The sequence below is a fragment of the Bubalus bubalis genome, chromosome 19 (assembly GCF_019923935.1).
Source record: "Bubalus bubalis isolate 160015118507 breed Murrah chromosome 19, NDDB_SH_1, whole genome shotgun sequence".
Taxonomy (NCBI): Eukaryota; Metazoa; Chordata; class Mammalia; order Artiodactyla; family Bovidae; genus Bubalus; species Bubalus bubalis.
Window position 1 is genome coordinate 8,295,475 of NC_059175.1, and position 11,367 is coordinate 8,306,841.

Consider the following 11,367-nt stretch of genomic DNA (forward strand, 5'->3'; position numbering starts at 1 on the left):
GAAGCAATTAACATTGGAAACCCAATGGGCCAAGCTAAACATTAACCACTGCTTTTGGTTGGCCTTTGACAGCACAGGGTAGAGATATCCACCTGGCTTTCAGAAACCAGCTAGGTGGGTTCAACATTTAACCTCACCACTGAGAAGCAATGTGACCTTGAATAAGTTCATCAGCCTCTCTGAGCCTTTGTCTCTCCATGCCCCAGTACAAATCCCCACCAGTCTCCCGGAATAGTAGGTCTCAGTGAGAGAACCTGCTTAAGTTCCCACCTGGAGGCACCCTGCCTCTCCCGTGGTCTAAAGCAGTGACGGCTTAATCTGGAAGGTTTGTTACTGATTTTGATACTATTCCAAGAAGTCAGGACACAGCTGATGCTACTGTGTTTTTTATTAGAAAACAAATTAAATAAAATAGTGATTGATTCTATATAAAATTGAACTTGAGTCCATGGTTCATGGTGGGGAAGGCTCAGAAGATGGAGACAAGGATGTGGTAGTGGCAGTTTCTTTTTCTTCATATCTGGGAGGCAGTTCAGATAAGAGATGGAGCGTGTGGGAGGTCTCAGAGGATGAAGCGGTCCCAGAAATAGTATATATCAATTCACAATCTCTCTCAGAGGCCGCGCCTTGGCCCTCAGGAGTTGGGGACCTATGAAGAAGAAGAGGGAATGTGAACGGGAGAAGAGGAAATCAGTCATCACGCTTAAATACCAGGTGCTTTTCACATGTTTAATTACATGCATTTGGAAGCATTTGCAAGGGCTTCCAGAGTAATTTCTTCCCATATATATTTTGCATAGATATGTTTTAATTTCTTAACCCTTACTGTCCTTAGCGCTGATTGTAATATTAAGACAGTTTCATTCCTGTTGTCATTCCCCTTGTCATTGAAAAGACAAAGGGTACAAACATATAGTGAAGTGAAGTTGCTCGGTCGTGTCCGACTCTTTGCGACCCTATGGACTGTAGCCTACCAGGCTCCTCCATCCATGGGATTTTCCAAGCGAGAGTACTGGAGTGGGGTGCCATGTCCTTCTCCAGGGAATCTTCCCTACCCAGGGATAGAACCCAGGTCTCCCGCGTTGTAGGCAGACACTTTACCATCGGAGCCACTATTCACACAAACATATAGATAGATGCCTTCCAAAAAGAACATGCACATACACACACAGCTACTCTTCTCTGCTATTTCATCTGGAGACAGCTAACATAAAGGAGACAAACGTATGCAAATAGAAAATTAAATCATTAAGCCAAAAACTTGAAGGGAGTTGGGAAGGCATCCTGGTTAATGGAGGGGGCTCCAGCAAAGGGCAGACCTGCATCTAAACTTCCACCCTGCTGCTTTTGAGCTGTTTGATCTCTAAGCCTCAGCTTTCTCATCTGTAAAATGGGGGTGATGACAATGTTTACCTTCTAAGTAACTATGAGAATGATATAAGGAAATGGAAGAAAAGCCAGACTCTGGCATAGTAGTGGGAGTCGTTTTTAGTAGAAGTAATAGACATTTATCTATTTATCTCTGTGAAATTCATCACTGGAGAAAAGAATTCACAAACAGAATTCTCCAAATTCCAGAACCTACCCTCCCTTTCATCCACTCAGGGCAACTCCTGCATTCGCCCCCTCTTCGGATCTCCAGCTCACCACCCAGTCTGGAGCACTAGACTGTGTATCCTAAAACATGAACGACCAGGTAAGGCAGCACTCATCCCTAGCGTGCCCAGGTCCCTAGCAATCTCTTGGGTCCCGCTTCTCACTGCCTTTAAAAAATGCGCATCTCAAAAGTCAATTTTCACTGAGTGCTGCTCTGTCCTGGGAGATTTTTCAGCAATCCTGCCTTCACTTCCTACACCCTGGGTTCCCATCTGGGAAGGTACAGTGCCTTCACCAGCCCTGGCATTTCCCAGAACTCCTTCCTTTTATACCCTCCCTGCCCGTGGATTCTCCACAGGTCTCTGATGCTTCTGACCTCTTGGTTTCAGCTGCCTCTTTGCCATTCCATCTCCAGAACCTCAATTCCCTCCAAGCTCTGGCCCGTCCAGTCTCCCTCCAAGGCCCAGGCCTTGCTCTGCTTCCACCACAAGCCAGACATTCTCTTCTCCTGATTATACAAGCCCATTCCCATCCTCCTCAGTCAGGGACCTCCCCTGTCCCTGTCTCTCACCCTTGACATCACAACCTCTGATTTTCCCATCATCCTCCACCACAGACTCCCTCCCATACTCCTCCTCCCCATTCTTTTTTTTTTTTTTTTTAAGGAAATGCTCTATCATTTTATTTAATTTGGCCACACCGCACGACATGTGGGAATCTTAGCTCCTTGACCAGGGATTGAACCCATGACCCCTGCAGTGGAAGCACAGAGTCTTAACCACTGGACCACCAAGAAGTCCTGCTCCTCCCTTTCTGATCACCACAGTCCCAGGCTCCTGTTACCTCCAGCCTGTCCACGATCATGAGTCAGCCTCCTAAATGGTCTGGCCGCCCTCAGCCTTTCCCCAGTCGGAGCTGAGCTAACCACTGCTTGCATTCCGTTGCTGTAACTCCTCAGCCTTCAATGGCATCCCTCTGCCTCAAGGAAAAACACTCACATTTACACTGTTTAATGTGACTCCAGGCAGGCCTCCTAATTTGTGACATATGGGAAGCCTGGGGGATGTAAATGGGATTCTAACATTTCTCTTCAATCAATCTGAGAAGACTCTGAGGCCCAGAGAACAACTTAAAATTGAGGGGAAAAGACTGGCATGCTCATGGCAGGGTGCAGACTGATTTCAGTCAGTCACTCAAGTATCCCCATTAGATATCGGAACCTCTGTACATTCTGGGGGTCTCCTGGGACCCCCACACCTCCCACAGTCCACAGCAGCCTGACTTAGCAGGGGCCTCCTGAGTTCTGGTCCAGCGCTCAGGCTAGCTGACAGGTGGTCCAGCATTTTGAGACCCAGTTCTGCTACAAGTGCATACAGATGCCTGGAGAAGGCTTCACATGAACCTGGCGTAAGCACGCTTATAATTTTTAACTAATGTGCTAGCCAAAGTTTCCTGGAAGGTCCTGTGAATATTAAGACGATAATTCTGACATCATGTCAGCAAAATAGATACTCCTCCTTGATGGCTACACCTGTATCACAGCATAAAGCTGACTTGGCCTGAAGACAGGCACAGGCCTGAAAGGTTCAATGTTTCTACACTTCCAGTTCAAAGGGAGAATCTTACCCAGATTGAAAAATACTGTAATATGAAGGTGGGCTTTCATTTGGGGGCACACTGTCAGTCCCAGGACTCCGGGCAGCTGCAGAAGCTGAAGACTCAGGAAAGTAAGGTGGTGGAGGGGGTGGGAATATGATCACGGCGTCACCTAAGGAAACACAACATTTTGTTGAAGATGGATGAGTAATAAATGTAAGCAAATGAGCAAGAGCTAAAGACATTAATTATACATTTGGCCCATCTATAGCAAAGGTCAGAACAGCAGAATTGAAAAGTGGGCCTATCAAATTTACAGAGGCAGAGAATAGAGGTCACTAAGGAACTGGAGGAGAGGAAAATAGAGTTAGAGTTTAATGGAGGCAGAGATTCTGTTCAGGGTAACGAAAAAACCTCCAGGAATTGATAATGGTGATGGCTGGCTGTACAACATGGTGAATGGACCGGATGCCACTATACATTTAAAAATGATTAAATTGGTAAATTGTAGGTTATATCGTTTTTACCATATTAAAAAAACTGAGCCTACATTTCATAGCAAGTCTCAGCTAAAGCGTTTCTGGCGAGTGTTTGCTAGCAATGTTCTTTATCTCCCCGGGGATGTCCACTGCTGTCAAGTTTTTATTTCCAACTTACAGTTTTAATTCTTCAAAAGTCAGCCGTTGGATAAAGCGCCTCTGCTCCTCAAATGCAGTTTCAGCCTCTGGACAAATGACGGCACAGCCACAATATATCCCTCATCCCTATTTCCACAAATGTGGTTTCCATTCTTGCTGAGCTTTATTATCTACCAATGTTTCTTCCAAGCTTTATCAAAGAAAGTCAAACTCAAAGCAAAGCTAGGGTTTCCAACCCCCCTGCATTTTTTATTGCTACTGTTCACTCCAGAACACATTCCTGTGTTTTGGGGAGGGGAACAGGGGACCAGATACAAGCTCAGATTCCAACTCAGAATGTACTAGCTGAGTTGCCCAGAACCTTCTAGACGTGGCGGCACCACTATGAAGAGGTCTGAGGGCCACCTCTGCTAAGCTGGCCTCTCCACACGACAGCTCAGGAGGAAGGAAGGAGGAGAGGACTTTACTTCCCTTCAGGGAGGAGACTGGTTTCTACGTGGCAGTCCTGATGCTTGCAGGGTTCTCGAAAGCGACCGGGGTTCCACTCGCCAGTTATTACCCAGCGTGGCCGAAACAAGCCCTTTGCCCTCTCCAGGCCCCAGCCCACATCTGTAAACTGCAGGCAGTAACTGCACCTGCCCCAGAGGACAGATAGGAGGACCAGATTCATGTGAGGGGTTAAGATGGTTCTGCGCATGGAACAAGCTCTCTCAGAGGTCACACACCCTCAGAGGGACTTTCTCCACACCCAACAGCAAGTGGTGCCTGTTTGCATGTCTGAAGAAACACTCCCAACTGGCCGTCTGGCCAGTGGCTCCACTCTCCTCCTTGTTGCCTCAAATGCCTCCCCTGCAGAAAACGCATAAACTCCATCTCTCCTTCTGCAAGGAGATGGCAATTGGAGCTTAAAATACACGTGGCTAACTGAAGCTCGAAAAACAATGGTGGTTGTCTTGGGATTCTCATTTGATTTTTTCAGAAGGTCTTGGTAGGTTGGAGGAAGGTAGGTTGAGTGTTCACTTTAATTACACACTGCAGGACAAAGGAGCTGGAAATAAGCCTCCAAAGCAGGCCAATCACCTATCAAACACAGACAAGGAAGTAGTCCTCCTCCAGCCATCTCCAAGGCTTACCAAGCCCTCTGCCAGGTCTGTGCCCAGCCCTCTTGCTATCCCTGGGAAACTCCTGGCTCCCTTTCACTATGGGGTTTCTCCTGCAGGACTTGATGTCCTCTGTGGGTTGACCGGTCATCTGCTTGTGTATCCAGGGTCCAACACTAGGTATGCCCACAACGCGCATACCATGCATCTTGATTTATCTACTCTGTCTTCTGTTCTGGGAAGAGCTGAATTCTGGCACTTAGATAAGATTAGCCTCATACCACCCTCACTTTCCCTCGTAAGGCAGAACTGACCATTGACAGACAATGTCCAGAGTCTTAACAATTGTGCTAAAAGGCATGATTTCTAAAGATGTAAACCCTATTCCATAATATCAAAGGAGAGTAAGACAGTGAATTACAGTGCCAGATTTTCACAAATTTGATAGGACTTAAATGGTTATATGGAAAAGATTTTAAACTCTTCAGTGCCAACATCAGGACAGAAATGCTCAGGAGTCACCACACCCCTGCTGCAGCCCTGCCCCCAGCTCCCCCTGATTCCAGTTATCAGGAGTAAGGCTGGACCCCCAAACTCCCTGATAGTAAACCCAAAGGGCACACTCAATACGCCCCCAAGTGGAAGAACATGAGCGTCCCACGAGTATATTTTCTTGGCCCACACTGTGCTCCCCAGAAGAACTAAGAGCATCTATAATATTGGGTGAGCCTTTTCGTCATTTAACAATGACTCAGGGCTCCAGGTGAAGGATGAAGCACCAGGTGAAGGATGAAGCCTGCAGAAATAGAACTACAGCAAGTGTCCCGGGAGGGCCTATGTGAGCGCATGCGTGCCCTCCGCCTCAGTTAGGATCCTGGCTCTGCCACCCGCTACTTTGTGACCTTAGGCCAATTACTTGGGATACTTGAGCCTCAGTTTCTTCATCTTTTACATGGAGACACTAAGTATCTGCCCCAGTGGACTGTTGAGGGCATGGATGAATTTCACGTAACAGGCTCTTGAGGAGCGCACACTAAAACACTTAGATCGTTATTTGGCCCAAGAATAAGCTCTATGTGTGTTAGCGATTATTAACAAATAACTAGTGTTGATGTCACCGTAAGTGTATAAACACACAATTAAGTAAGCTGGGAGCTTCAACCCTGACTGAACACGATGATTATCTATAAATCCATCTGCCCTTCCTCTCTGAGGCCAATACCATGCAAGGGCCACAGCCCCGGGAATCCTCCCAGTGAGAACTGCCGGCTCAACAGACAGCCTCACCCACAAGAAACAGCTCACTTCTTCCCTGTTCCCTCCACAGTTTCTGTAATCCCCTTTGCCCACCCAGCCTTTTAGATGTTAAGGCTGTGCCTTCACGGTGGGAGACTGAAATAAAACAGCGATTTGCAAAAACAAGCAGCGATGGGGGCTTTTCTTTCTGTGTGAAAGTGAGACCAGAGCTCCTGATGTGGTTCTGTGGGGGCCTGACCCTGGGACATGGCGATGCAGGTCTTCTGCAGGGGGACCCAAAGGGAATCTCTGGGCATCCCACAGGGCAAAGAAGTGACCAGGGCAGTCACATTTCATCTGTATCTGTGCCCCTGCTCCCAAACTTTGCCCCGACCCTGAAGTCAAGGACAAAATTACAGAAGATGAAGAATAAGGTGGACAAGAGTAGAGAAGACTCCTCTAAAACGTGGAAGACCAATGGACTTGCAACAGACGCAGAATCCTAGAATGTCAGTGCTGCCAGGAAACTCAGAAGCGCAGTGTTCATTTTACAGGCGCACAAAGTAAGGCCAGGAGAAGTTAAGGACTTCTGAGGGCAGCCAGTCAAGGATAACCAGTGATGAGAACCCACGTTTTCAACAACCAGAAGTGCCATACGAGTTTGCTGTGAGAATAACAGGGGAAACAGGGTCACGTGGCAGGTCCCTTAGGTGACAGAAGGCTCCCAGGGTAGCCTCACGAGCTCTCACTGTCCTCTTTATTTGCCCTGCAACCTCAGTCAAGGTCACAACTCAATGTCCTGATGCTTTTGTTAGATAATAGGGTATTGCTGGGAGGAAAGGATGTGCTGAGTGATTCTTACGGGGATAATGACAGAGGCGGAACTGTGTCTGAGTGCATCTATGTGTGTGTGTGAGAGAGAGAAGGACAGACAGACAGAGGACAGAGACGAAGAGAGAGAATTTGGGCCAGACCCAAGAGCAGCCATGATGCTGCAGCCACGGTGATATGAACAAGCAAAGGCAAGACAGCGACCCACCTACAGTCACCTGGATGGGCTCCAGGCTCTGGGTTTGTCTCTCTTCACTTTCAGAAGCATCCTGGTCCCCATTCAAATTGCTTCTCTTCTTAACGTGGGCGACCACGAAGAAACACAATCCCACAAGCACAATCAAGGGACCCAAGATCTGAAGGGACAGGAATCCACAGATCTGGGGCTCTGAGTCAGCTGTGTCTGTCTCATTCAGTGATTCCTGCATCCAGTCTGAGCCACACCCAGGTACCCAAATGCCCAGTACGCTGATGAGCATACCGCTCGTCAGGAACAGAAACCCAAAGATGAGACACTGGACAAACTGGCGGCTCTCCCCACAGAGGAAGGGCCGGTCGGAGTCCCCCTGGTTGTTGCCTCGCAGGCGCTCCTCAGTTTGCTGAAGTCGTGCCCGGGAGCGGGCCAGGATCACAGCCCCCAGCCCAACCACGGCACACGTGGGTCCAGCAATCTTCAGCATCATGCTGCAGTCTGGGAAGGTTTTATACTGGCATGCCTGGAACCCAAAGATGGAGAGCAGGACTCCCACGCACAGCAGGATGGCACCGATGACAAAAAGGAAGAAAATGAGCTTGCTGACATGCCTGTCTCCCCGGACCCCGTCTGGCTCAGCAGCGGCTGCAGGAGACATGGCCAGGAGAGGCCCCTTGCCCGAGGTGGGTGGGATGTGTGGGTTCCCTTCGATGGTTTTAGCAGCTCTGCAGACATAACCAAACACCAAATTATAAAAGGGCTACAGGTGTTCCTGACCCGCCCTGTTCTTTTCCCAAAATCACACTAGGATGAAATCATAAGGAACAACTTTGTGGAGCTGATACACCGTAGAACAATGAGTTGGTTCATGAGTCAGAGGAGCTGGCATTCAGAAACTCCTGAATATGTAATTTTATAAAGATATGTAAGAAGAGGAAATGCATTTACCATGCACCTAAGAGTATCTTGAAAACTCAAAAGCCATACAACAAAAGTAATTGGGTGTGGCTTTTCCTGTTATGAGTCTTATGGACTCACTTCCCCAGGCCAAACACACACACACACAATGGTAAGTGAAGGAAGAACCACACGGATTGTTTTGATTTATTGACATCCCACATTTCATCACAGCTGCTCTGAGCATTTCCAAGTGGGTAAATTTTCTCCTTCAGTAACTAACTTTCCCTTTCCTCTTTTAGACTGCAGCAACTTTCCATTCCTGGCTTTATTCTAAGGCTCCATCTACAGAAGACCCAAGTTCAACAGTTTCAACAGAAGGCGAAGGCGGTTCAGGAACACAGTGAGTTTGGGAGATATTAAGTTAATTCTGTCAAAATGTGAGTCTTGAGACCTCAAACAGGCACACACTGGGGCTACCCTGAAATCTGGTGGTCTGGTTACAGGGTCTCAGATGACTTGGGGGGGTCTGGCACAGTGGGCCACGTAGACCTTGTCCCCCAGGTGGGTAGGTGGCCTCCTGCTCCCCTTCCTTCATGGGGCCACCCACTTCCACAAAAAGTTTCGGCCCTATTAAAAATATGCAGCTGATAAAAATCACCAGTCACAAAACACTAAACAGCGAGAGAACTTTGACTCTGAAAGAGTATCCATGAAATCAAGTGGGAAAGCACCTTCCACAAGACCACCTGAGCCCTGTACTTCAAAGGTCTCCTATATTAAATGTACCCCCAAACAGTGGGTCACGAGTTGTCTACTTTATACAGACTGCCTTTATCAGCCAGTTACCTTGTCTTACGCTAATGAATGAAATATTTTTCCAGGACCCTTCTAGTCAGGGCACTCAAAAAGACAACCCCAGTGTGAAGAACATATTCACTTACTCAAAGAAAGAAAACTTGAAAAATATTCTATGCCACTTGCATCCATGATCCCATGAAAGAGCTAGAGATTGAGTCGCTAAAGCCAAGGCCATCTTGACAAACGCAAATCATGTGCAAGTAGCGTCAGTTTCAGTAAAGAAAGGAAAGGGCTGATCTTATTCTAGGAAGTGCTTTTCCAGGAATAAATAAGATAAAATCAGAAGGAAGTCGGAGTGAGAAGGAAATAGAAGTGGGAAACAAGTTTGTACTTTACACTTGGACAAACTATATTTATGAAGATGAAATTAAGCTGAAACAAACACTGAAAGTATTGCCCAAATTAAAAAAAAAAAAAAGATTCTGAATCCTGTAATATCTTTTGCTGGTCTGGAGATAGAGATGAAGGGTGCCTCTGCTACAAAGCCCTATCAATTCATTGTAGGGTGGTGTTTTGAGTTTGATGTGAGTCACAAGGTTTCAGTTGCCTTAAGGAAAATTCCCAAATACTAGTAAAGCCTAAATTTGGATGTGTAGCTTCCTTTCCATGGACTAATGGACTAAGTACTTGGCATAGGTAGTTAATCCCCCATTCAAGTTAGTATGTGAGTAGTTCGTCCATCTCTCTGCCCGCCACCCCCGACCACGGATGCGCTCACACAGTGGCACAGATATCTTTAGTAATAGGAAAGTAAACCTTTCCCAAATACCAGCCTACACTTTCCCCAAAGCCAAATCCGCCTCACGACGCTGTTTGCGAAGGACATTTCCAAATGAGCAGCGGGTCACCACGTCCAAAGCGCTGTGTTTGGGGGCTGACGCAAAGAGAGGCAAAGCCCTTCCTGGCAAAGAGCTCTGTGAGTTTTGAGAGCCAGAGCTCCCGCGGGAGCAGGTTTAGCGCGACTGTTCCGCGCGGCGCCGCTCCGCGCACCCGGCCTGGACGCTAAACTCAGCGCTCGGCCCGCGACAGCAGAGCGTGGTCCCCAGGGGTGCGGAGGAGCGCGGGGCCCGGGGCGCTTACCTGAGGCTCGGTCTTGCGAGCGCGCTGCCTGCGCCGGCAATCGGCTGGCAGCACGGGCCGTTGGCACCCGGCAGAGCGCGGCGCCCGCCCCCGCCCGCGGCCTGGCCGGCGCCCGGCGGCCCCGCGCTCTCCCACCTGCGCGTCGGGGCGCGGAGTGTTTACAGAGGACGCAGTGCGGGGAGGGCGCAGCGGCGCGGGCCGGGCGGACTGGCCGGAGCTGGCCGCCGCCAGGTGCTGCCCTTGTGGGCCAGAGGCGCGCCGGCTCCGGGGTGGAGAGTGAGGGGCAGCTTTGGGGCCCGGGAGGCTCCGCGTCCGTACCGGTGCGCGCAAGGAATCCGGGAAGTGCCCCCCGCCGCCACCTCCTTGGCCTGTGGCCCTCGGGCAGGGGGCCGAAGTTGGGGTTCTCCTGGCTGTCCTAAGTCACAAGGCGACGGTCGCGATCCGGCGGCGTGTAGGAGGCGGTTCCCTTCCGGGCCGAGAGCCCAGAATTTGGGCTGGGAGTGGGGGAAAAGGGCAGCTCCTGCCCCTCTCTTCAGCTTGACCGCCGCCTAGGCAGGGGTCCCCGGGTCTCCGCCGCTGCGCCCTCTGCGACGGTCCACCCAGTGGCCTGTGGCCCTCCTGCCGCTCCGGAGATCTTGGCCGGGATCAGTGGAGCGAGCCTCTCACCGCGAGCGCCCAGACGAACAGGTTATAAAGACACCAGGTCACAGAAACGTGCGCTCCATTAGTGTGGGAGATAAGGGTCCTCCCTGCCTTCCGTCCTAGCTCCGAGATTCACTATGGTCACAGTCCCTGTTTGCCATCGAACTCCCTTCCCGGTTCTCAGTCGCTAATGATTTGCTGGAATTAAACTGGTAACTTTGCCCTTGAACCAGGCGGTTTCGGGATGGGTTTTGCTAATCCCCGTGCTATTTGTAACCTGCCCCATATAACACGTGACACGGAATTAACTGTGCCAGTTTCCACACCAGAGGTCAGGGCGCTGTGAAAGGTGAGTCAAGCTCAAACAGAGGAGCGCCCTGAGCCCTTCCCCATCCCTGCCACTCCTCTCTGGGGTCCTGTCCACTTCTGAAACCCAGTCAAGAGTTCACAGCCATTGCCTTAACCTTTTGAAAGAGTCAGCGCCTTGCATGCCTAATACAAGTTGTCCCCAGCCCTTTTCCACTGCAGTAAAGATTGAGTTGGTTTAGCTGATTACAGAAGTGAGAGGGAGACTCAAAGAAGGGGCCAGAGGGAGGCAAATAGGGAAGGGTGGCCACCTGGGCTCTGCAGCCCAAAGGCTGGGTGGGTGAGACAGGGCTCCCTCGGGGAGGAAGGCTGGCAGGGTCCAGTGGGAGGG

General features: G+C 49.6%; 1 protein-coding gene across 4 annotated transcripts; it reads right to left on the reverse strand.

Moving 5' to 3' along the window:
• Window positions 1–370: 370 nt before the first annotated feature.
• On the reverse strand, window positions 371–10,928 carry TMEM171 (transmembrane protein 171). 4 transcript variants are annotated; one of them, XR_006546537.2, is made up of 5 exons: window positions 9,032–9,958; window positions 7,206–7,915; window positions 3,223–3,364; window positions 2,440–2,571; window positions 423–649 (listed from the first exon to the last, which is right to left on the reverse strand). XR_006546537.2 is itself a non-coding variant. In XM_006062111.4 (4 exons), exons 2-4 carry the CDS (start codon window positions 7,846–7,848, stop codon window positions 454–456), a joined length of 981 nt encoding a protein of 326 aa, XP_006062173.4. In that variant the 5' UTR covers window positions 7,849–7,915; window positions 10,347–10,928; the 3' UTR covers window positions 371–453. The 4 variants fall into 4 exon arrangements, 3 of the variants coding, with proteins under 3 accessions (XP_006062173.4, XP_006062174.4, XP_044788365.2); XM_006062111.4 differs by lacking the exons at window positions 2,440–2,571; window positions 9,032–9,958 and adding an exon at window positions 10,347–10,928 and having other exon boundaries at window positions 371–649; XM_006062112.4 differs by lacking the exons at window positions 2,440–2,571; window positions 9,032–9,958 and adding an exon at window positions 10,029–10,336 and having other exon boundaries at window positions 371–649.
• Between the last annotated feature and the right edge of the window lie 439 nt (window positions 10,929–11,367).

What these genes read in the sequence shown, in the direction of transcription:
- TMEM171 (XM_044932430.2), bottom strand. Translation starts at nt 9,123, where the DNA reads ATGGCCTTGGCTTTAGCGACTCAATCTCTAGCTCTTTCATGGGATCAT. An exon ending in TTCAAGTTTTCTTTCTTTGA is followed by an intron (nt 7,916 to 9,031) that starts GTAAGTGAATAT and finishes TTATGTCTGCAG; the next exon opens with AGCTGCTAAAACCATCGAAG. An exon ending in GCCCATCCAGGTGACTGTAG is followed by an intron (nt 3,365 to 7,205) that starts GTGGGTCGCTGT and finishes GTGTTTCCTTAG; the next exon opens with GTGACGCCGTGATCATATTC.